Source organism: Xiphophorus maculatus, chromosome 11, assembly GCF_002775205.1.
Source record: "Xiphophorus maculatus strain JP 163 A chromosome 11, X_maculatus-5.0-male, whole genome shotgun sequence".
NCBI lineage: Eukaryota > Metazoa > Chordata > Actinopteri > Cyprinodontiformes > Poeciliidae > Xiphophorus > Xiphophorus maculatus.
The window spans coordinates 14,094,165-14,103,074 of NC_036453.1; the positions used below are offsets into that span (position 1 = coordinate 14,094,165).

The 8,910-nt window shown below is 38.8% G+C and overlaps 1 protein-coding gene across 1 annotated transcript; it reads right to left on the reverse strand.

Moving 5' to 3' along the window:
• Window positions 1-379: 379 nt before the first annotated feature.
• Window positions 380-7,981, reverse strand: htr3b (5-hydroxytryptamine receptor 3B). Its single transcript, XM_014472842.1, has 9 exons — window positions 7,930-7,981; window positions 7,195-7,358; window positions 6,468-6,512; window positions 6,263-6,372; window positions 5,010-5,179; window positions 4,040-4,197; window positions 2,388-2,598; window positions 1,109-1,318; window positions 380-645 (listed from the first exon to the last, which is right to left on the reverse strand). Exons 1-9 carry the CDS (start codon window positions 7,979-7,981, stop codon window positions 380-382), a joined length of 1,386 nt encoding a protein of 461 aa, XP_014328328.1.
• Window positions 7,982-8,910: the final 929 nt, after the last annotated feature.

The following is an 8,910-nucleotide window of genomic DNA, read 5'->3' on the forward strand; positions in this document are numbered from 1 at the left end:
GTCCTGCAAGTCATGCAAAACAAGTCAATTGAAACTTGACATAAAAAAAATGATTTAGTAGATGCAACAAATAAAAACAATACAGACTAACAATTGTAGGAGTCAATCAGAGCATCTAAAAGCTCTTGTTCAATCACTTTTTGCAATAAAAGGGAGTTCAGAGCCTCTAAAACATGGTCATTCTTTTAGGGAAAAAAAGAAATGCAAAACTTTTAGATAATTGTTTATAAAATCTATGACTTAGTAATACCATTTACAGTGAGTTTGTCTAAATTGAATGACTTCTCTTCTGAATGAGTTTCCCAATCAGCGGTACTGGTTGAACCGAACCACCAAGTTGATCGTATTTCAGGAGCCGGGGCCTCAATGTGCTGCTGGCTCAAGTGAAGCTCCATCTGGCCCACAGCAGCAGCAGCGTACCGGTGTACACGGCTAAAACCAGCAGGTAGAGGCGAAACAGCAAGCGGTCGAGCCGCAGGCAGAGCGACAGCCATTCGACCTGAGCTGAAGACTCGCTGTCCTCCTGGGAAAAAGCCATCCGAAGGGAAACCAGTTCCTGGAGAAGAAACTCCAGGCCAGAGGGAGGATCTGGGACGTCATTCAGGGACAGGAGATCTTCCTCCAGGGAGCTTTCAAGCTCATAATCTGTGAAAAGGTAAGAATAAGGTTTAACTAGCAGATTCTATGGAAGAAGATCAGGGCCATTAGAAGAAAAAAAAAGATTAATCTCAGATTTCTGACTTTTTCTCAGAATTCTGATGTTCATTTTGTGAGATAAAACGTCAGAATTTTGAGGAAAAAAGTCAGAATTTTTGAGATTATAGTAAGATTTCTCAGTTTAAAGTTTGCATTCTGAGAAAAATTGTCTGTATTTTTACACGTTTTTCAGTAGCTCTAATCCTCTTCCCTGTCATTTAATCCAAACACATGCAGGGAAGCAAAACGGCCGTCGAAAATGGCAGAAGTCTCTTGCTCGGCTGAACTTCCCCACAGAAAGTCTGGGGCGTTTGTCGACTCTATTGTTATTTGTCGAGTGAAGACAGAAAAGCTGTCAGATATCTCCGCTGTCCCCGCTGACAGGTGATCGGTTTCAAAGCTTATTGCGTACCTCCAGGCGCGTAGATGTTGTCGAGGGTTTTGATGGAGGTCAAAGCGCTCTCGCTGAGGCTGTGGCCGGCTGAGCCGTACCGGTCCAGCAGGCAGGCAGACAGTGACATTTGCTTGACCTCTTTCTCGCTGTGATGCAGCAGCTTCACCACCAATATGGACTTGATGAGACTGAGCATCAGCATGGCCATGCACACCGCGAAGAACACACCTGAAAGGAGAGCGGATCCGATCGGCTCCCTGTTATTTCACTCTGCGGATCGATTATCCCAAAGAGGCAGAGAAAAGTGTTTTCTGGTTTGTCAGGGCAATTCACGCAATTTTCCCTCTTCATCCATACAGTGACTTTACCTGAGAACTGAACCAGCTTAAGCTGAACAGTAACGCCAATCTTTTCTGTTCTGATGTTAGCTCAGGGCAATTTCTCGAAACAAAGGTTTCTTAGTTTTAAACGCATAATTTTGCTTAAATTTTCCCTTTAACTTCTTACTGCAATGATTCTTTGATGCACAATAACAGAGTGTCATTTGCAAAGTCACAGTCAAAAATGAACCGCAATAATTTGGGTTATTTAGCCCGTCATAAGAGGAAAAAGTTGTCTTCACCATGTTTGTCCGTCAGTAATAAATGACGGACATTATGGTAAATACTAAATATTTAAAAGTAAATAGTTTTAAATATTTAGTTTTAAATATTTTAAACTAAATATTTAATCAGAAAGAAAGCAGTTAGCATTTAGCTAGCAAGCTCGATGCTAAGTATTTAGCAAATGAACTGAACGTTAGTTCTAAATCACCAGACAGAGCTTTTATTTTGGTAGTCCACTTCTGGTTTTCGGCAAGTGAATTTGAATGTGAGCTAAATATTTAGCTCAGAGCTACATTAGTTTGTAAGCAAAATATTTCCTTTGATGCCAAATATTTAGCTTGATAGTCGAATATTTAGCTTTAACTCAGAAATTCAGCGAGCTATTTAGATTGTAGCTAAATATTTAATTTGGAAACTATCCTAGTTGCTAATAAAATACGTAGTTTTAACCTGTGACATTTCCAAATGAACGAATAACATGATAAAAAAAATATGACTTGGGAAAATTATTCCCCCATTTTTCCTTCTAAGAAATCCAAATGATCCTGCATCAGTTTGTGGCCTTAACCTGTGTTAGGATTACAAGACTCCTATTTGTTTTTATGATTTTTAAAAAACGGACTTAAACTTTGTTGAAATCCGTTGATGTGGAAAACAAAATGTTTTTTTGTGAACACGAGGAGACGTCGTACCAATGAGAGGAGTCCTGCGAGCGGTGGCGGGCAGTTCGTCTGTCAGGTTGACCCTGAAGACGGTGTAACCCAGCAGGATGCTGATCTTAAAGGCGATTCTCGTCCCGCTGTTCAGAGGCAGGCAGAAGCTCACCACGTCCACCAGCATGAGGAAGATGCTGGGAATGAGGAGGCCGACCACGTACAGCAGGGGGCGCCGGCGGATCAGCAGCTGCACAGAATGTCAAGTGCACAGGGTTATGGAGCTGGTCAGAGAAGAAAGCATTATTTCTACTGGATGTTGCTCCTCAACTCCTCCATAGCCACATGTGACAAACTCCCAAAACAAGCTGTGACACCACAGCACGTCTCTGGCTTAAAATCCAAAAAGAGCAACAAGTTTAGACTAAAATTGCACATATGATGGCTGGTCGCTTCCTGCAAAGCAGTCAGAAATTAAGTAAGCCAAAGTAAAAGTAAGTTTCTGCTTGAAAGAAAATTTTTAAAAAATCACACTGCACAAATAAAAGTAGGCATTTTAAGGACAATGTGTGTAAATGTTTTATAGTTGTAATGATCAGATTTTGAATACTAATTTTCTCCTGATTTTTTTTTTTTATGTTTTGATGTTAGAGAGGTGAGCGTGTACATGAGCATGATTGACAGCACTAAGAACCTCCTCCTGGCTCTGCTTGGTTGTTTTCGACTGGGAGGAGATTGATCTTTTCACAGACTACCTCTCTCATGTTATGCTGTCGCAGCATGGCGACAGTTTTAACAAACGTATAAAAAACATCTATTTTTTAAAGGTATATACTGCAGCTTTAAGCTCTCCCTCGCTTGCTTTTCTGAGCAGGACTGCGATCCAAAATAAATAAGATGACCTCTGAATAGATGAAAACAAACAGTCGAGTTGCTGAATCAAAAGGCCAGATCTAAATTTGAATGAAATGTTGCAGCAAGAAGTTCTTGTAAAAAAAAATAAAAACAATGATTTCGACCCTATTTATAAGAAAGGGCCAACCTAATGCTTTGAGCATTAGATCTGAAACATTTAACTGTGTCAAAAAAAACAGATTAAATTTGTAAGAAGGCCCATTTCTTCCCAGCACTGTATCTTTCATGTGGCACAGGGACCGAGCTGCCACCAGCCGTACAATAACACAGTGAGCCATGAAATGCTCCGTTACTGAGAAGCCTTCGTTCTTTGAGCTGAATAAACAGCCGCCCTCCCTGCTCTCCACCTGCATTGGGCTATGGGGCCATTTTGCTCTCGACTAACAAGAGGTCCATTGATCAGGCAGCCACTGAGACAGTCTCATTATGGTTGCTCACCCTGCCCTGTCTATCAGCTCCTCTCTCCATCCGTCTCTTTGCTCGCCAGAAGCCGCTGCCGCCGTTTCATCGTTTGGAATTAACTCCGTGGCTCAATCCGTGAAGGTCGCAGCCAATTGCTTCACGCTTTTACACTTTGCTACACGGTTTTAAAGGGCCACGGTTTACGACGAGCCATCAGTCCTCACACTGCATTTACTCCGTCCATATGCAATAACCATTAACTTAAGATCAAATAAGATTTCTTTTTTTTTATGTGAACCATTTTATTGTCCTCCTTCATAATTACTTTCATAAAAACGGTCTTCTCGGGGTGAAAATGCGCGTGTTCAACGTACGTTGAACTGGATCTGAGCATAGTCGGCGTCGTCTTGGCGGATATGCCAGTACTGGGATGGAACGGACAGCAGTTCCCATTCGCCATCGTTCATGAACTCCCTCTTATCGCCCGCTATGGCCTCTGCGCTCCTCCACAGAGCCAGGTCGATTTCTTTCACTGCCGAGAGAGATAAAACAGGAGGGAGAATAAAACTGGAGGCGGCAAGATGGAAACCCAACAACAGGGCGCAGGGAAAATTTATTTTCTCTGTTGTGTCCTTCGTTTTGTTGCAGACTGCACCAACGAGCTTGGTGCAGTCAAAACGATTTAATCGAGTTGGAGTATGTGAGACATGATATTGTGCTATAACATGTGAAAATCATATCATATAGTAACATATAGCACCTGTTTTAAACTCCATAGGAAGATTTTTTTTTAAATGGAAATACTCTAATGTCTCGTACATTGTACTTTCACATGTGTGTTTTTACGTCACTTTAACATGTGAAACCGCTTGCAAAAACACATGGCACACATTTGATATTTCACATGTGGTGTCAATGTGATGCTTCCACATGTGGTCAGTCAGGTACCACATGTGGAAGCATCGCATGTTGAATTGTATTTACCGGTATTAAAGGGAAAAAGAAGGAAAATTTCTGTATAACTGTAAAATGCCATGTTTTTAAAATGTGCAAAGTAACAATGAAATATTTCGAAAGAAAAAAAAAAATCACGTCTTGTTTCTTTCTTTTTTTTTTCCGAAGGTCTTCCTGTCTGCTGGGTCCCTTCGTCTCTGTTCTTCTCTAACAAACATCTGAGGGCGAAAACAAATGCATGCCACACTTTTCAGATATGCAGAAAATTCTAGAAACCGTGACTAATTTTCCTCTTTGCTAATTTATGTTGGTCTATCATATAGGTATCTTTCACCTTCCGGACATCGTGTCCCATCTGTTAGCTTACAGGAGCAGACGTTGGAGGCGAACCTGAGTGAAGCCAGCTGCGAAAGGTGAGGCTGCAGTTCTGCCTGTCAAAAGGAAAGGCGTACATCTCCAAGCTGCACGCCAGCACCGCCTGGATGGGCCGGTAGTTCCTCACAGAACCAGACGAGTTGACGTAAACGTAGGGGATGGGAGGGGACTTTCCCTCTTCCACACTGACAAAAGCACAAGGAAACAGAGGAATTGTGCTGGTTAATTATCCAGCATCACGTTTAGTTTTAGTTTAAGGTTTAGACTTGGTCTCTGAATCTAAAGTTCAGAACCTGCTGCAGCTGATTTACCCTCAGAGTTTCCTGCAAACTGCCACCAGACAATAGAAAGACGATTTGCTCTTCTATTTCATTTCTGAAAGTAAAACCATTATCACTGCTGAGTCACTTAGGTCAAATCTAAATATTTAGTTTATATGTTTAGTCATTTGAATACAAATACAATAAAAGGATTTAAGAAATAAAAAGGTGCAATGTGTTGACATTTTATTAAACTCACAATATCAAAAAGGTTTGATCAAAATTTGATGTCTTAAAATTTTCAATAAAAATAAACTACAAAATTGGAATATTGCATAAAACTAGCATGAATAATAATAATACATGCTAACATAACAATGTTAGCATGTAACATTTAGGTTTGAATGAAATAAATTACATGAACATTTAAAAAATTAATAAATCTTTTTATTCTACAAATGTATTTGTAGTTTTATTCGAATTATTAAAAAAAGCCTTTGTAAATGTTTACTAACTTAATGAAACCATGAAATGTGTCACTTCTGGCTTTGCTCGAATTTGAGAAGAGGAACTATTTTATATTCTTTCTTGTATGTTGTATTTAAATTTAATCAAAATGCTTAAGACTGTTGACAATATCTCTACATCTTCTCAAAACGTCCACAAACACTTTCATCTGTTTACTAAAAAAAAAAAAAAAAAACTCCAAATAAGTTCTGGATTTTCCACAGAAAGTCTCTCCTAATTTGCACTATTGCTGGAGCTTCTTTTATGTCACAAATCAATGTTTAAGCCTTTAGCCCAGTGATTTTTTTAACATTTTTTTTTACATAAATTTAGCACTTCAAATTAACATCGCTTCAGTTCTGGACATGAGAATCAAGTCACATTTCGTTGACGCAAACAGATATCTTCTTAAGAGATTCTAAAAATGGAATTATGTAAGAAAAAATGCTATAACTACTTAGGACGAGGAGCAGAGATGCACAGCAAGAAAATTCCTCTTACAATTCGGTGACGATGACGTCAGGCACCCAGATGGCGTCAGAGGAGAGAGAGAGCTCAGTGATGCCGTCAAAGTCCTCCGGGTCCCAGACGAGGAACTCATCCCTCCAGATCTGAAAACGGCAGATTTCTGTTAAAGACTGGCAAAACATTTACTTTTCTAAACCTAACAATAAGAAACAAATTAAATGGTTAAGAGAACACCGACCTGTCTGTACCAAATGCTTGTAGTAATGCTCTGGGTCTTTCCATCCTGGGGAAAAAAAACAAACAAAAGAAACGCTCTGTGGTTGTCGTTATAGATGATAAATTAAGTTAGAGGTTGACATGATAAAAAAATTAAAAATTAATTAGCAACTGAAGCACTATGACGGTTGGTTAGATTTAAACATTTCATGTCACTTTTACTGGAGTTGTGAAATTGTGTCCAAGGGTTGCGTTCCAAAAAAACCAAAAAAAAAACTTTCTATAACTTGGGGTTATGATTTCTGAGCTTCAAGGTTATTTCAGCAAAACATCAAAACTACTGTAAGAGAATCAACAGATTGCTTTGTGAAACATACATGAAGATTTAGTGAAATCTATTGCGCTCTGAAACTTACAGGCTATTTTCTGTACCTCTAGTTTGCTTTTGCTGAACTTTTTGGTTACTTTGACACCAGTGTAACAGAAATCTACAGATTAGTTTCTGGACCTTAATGGTTACCTGCTGTTTACTCAAAAATATTACTTTTGAATAATCAGAAGTTACTTTTGGTTTCTAGTAATATCGGTCTACTGGAAAGCAAAGTTTATGGTCACTTGCTGGTTACTCAAAAGGTTACTGCCACTGAACTTAGGGGTCATTTTGCAGCACACAAAGGATATTTGTCCAACACTTGCAGGCCACAACAATTCAAAGAGCAACATAAACTAAACCTGTTGAAGTGACATACCACATCGAGGACAGACTGCAGGATGAGGTCAATGTAGACCGTAGTAGAGCTGGTCCAGTTGTGGACAGGTCGAACTCCACTGTCATATTTCCTCAGCAGGGTTCGGGTCAGCTGGTTCAGAGCGGATCTCTTTGGCTTCTCTGGCACGCATTCAGCCAGATTAACTATGAAACAAAAATATATACTGATAGCTATGATAAATATGCATCTGTTATAATGGTATATGTGGTTAGTTACTTTGAATGGTCCCATTTTGAGAAAGGCTTCATGGTAGAAAGACGTCTTAGCCATTACTCATGTTCAGAACTACAACTGAGATATTGCTGCGAACTTTATTCATGGAGTAACTAAAAAAAACCTCCAGTCTACGTTAGAGCGCTAAAACTTTAACTGCATTAGTAGGTCAAATGTATTGCTTCTGTAGCTTTAGGAAAATTTAAATTAAGTAATATAGACTATCCTTGGTTATGCTTTACGTTTTTATGCTTGTTTGAAATACTAATCAGTCACTCTTGTTAAACTGCAATGAAAAAGCACAGCAGCTCAAAAGAAATATTCATATCACTTTAATATTTATATTTATGACTTGAAGCACCAGGTAACCGATTAAAGATACAACATGAAGAAAACGTTCTTTAACTTGCATGTCTGTGTAGAGACTAAGCCTCTGAAATCTAACCAATAGGTACTAATTTCTACAGCCTCATGCCTACAAATTGTAAAATACAGTCTTACCTGATAAAAACAATACGATCCACGCCAGAATCATCATGCCAGAACCAGCCATCCAAAAGTTCACTTTGTTAACAGCAGAAATATCCACAAAAACGTTCAGCTGCATGTGAACTGAGAGGCGTTCAGGAACAATATGCGGGGTTGTGCGGACATTTTGGTTTGGTATTGATTTCCCATAGCGATGGTAAGATGATATGAATGATAGTGGAGCGTGCAGCAGAGGAAAAAAGAAAAACAGGTTCTGCTGGTTCAGTGCCGTAGAAACTAATAGGGTCATTTAGGAAGGTGCTTGTGCAGAGGTTCTTTTTTTTAACACATCTGCAAATGAATACAAGAAATAATAACAAAGGAGGAGTTGTATAGTAGTGCTGGGAAATACTGTGATTCAGAGATCTTCACACAGAACAGACGAAGTCAAACTGTTCAACCACCGGTAATTAGTCACGTTTTAGCAATTTACCAAGGTGCAGGGTTCTTTGGACCTTCCACAATGGTTCCTAATAATTTGGTTAAAAAATAAAAAAGAACCAGCTAAACATCTGTAAATATAGGCAGAATAACAAATGCAGGTTTGATTATTTTTCCTGCAATGTTAGCATTGAAATTCCATAAAGAATGACACTGAGAGTACCATTAATATGCATTTATATCTAGTTTTCTAGTTATTAGGTTGGAATCCATGCTTTTTTTTTGCTATTTCACACCACTGTCTAGCCTAAAGAAAAAGCTATCGATCTTCTTTTTGCAAAATGTTGTTTATCTTTATTTTAAAACCTAAAAACAGAGATAGAGTGGAGGTTCTTTAAAATTACAACAAATTTCCTAAAGTAGATATTCTTCTACGATGTCTTTTTCCAAAAAGTTATGTGACATTATATTTCTTTTTTTTCTTTTTTTTTTTAGTCTGACCTGAGGTGAAAATGGCTCTTCGGGTTATAATGGTGACTAGTTCATGACACTGTTGCTGGACGATTTTAATTG

What these genes read in the sequence shown, in the direction of transcription:
- htr3b (XM_014472842.1), bottom strand. Translation starts at nt 7,981, where the DNA reads ATGGCTGGTTCTGGCATGATGATTCTGGCGTGGATCGTATTGTTTTTA. An exon ending in GACGTCATCGTCACCGAATT is followed by an intron (nt 5,180 to 6,262) that starts GTAAGAGGAATT and finishes TGCTTTTGTCAG; the next exon opens with TGTGGAAGAGGGAAAGTCCC. An exon ending in TCGCAGCTGGCTTCACTCAG is followed by an intron (nt 4,198 to 5,009) that starts GTTCGCCTCCAA and finishes CTCTCTCGGCAG; the next exon opens with TGAAAGAAATCGACCTGGCT.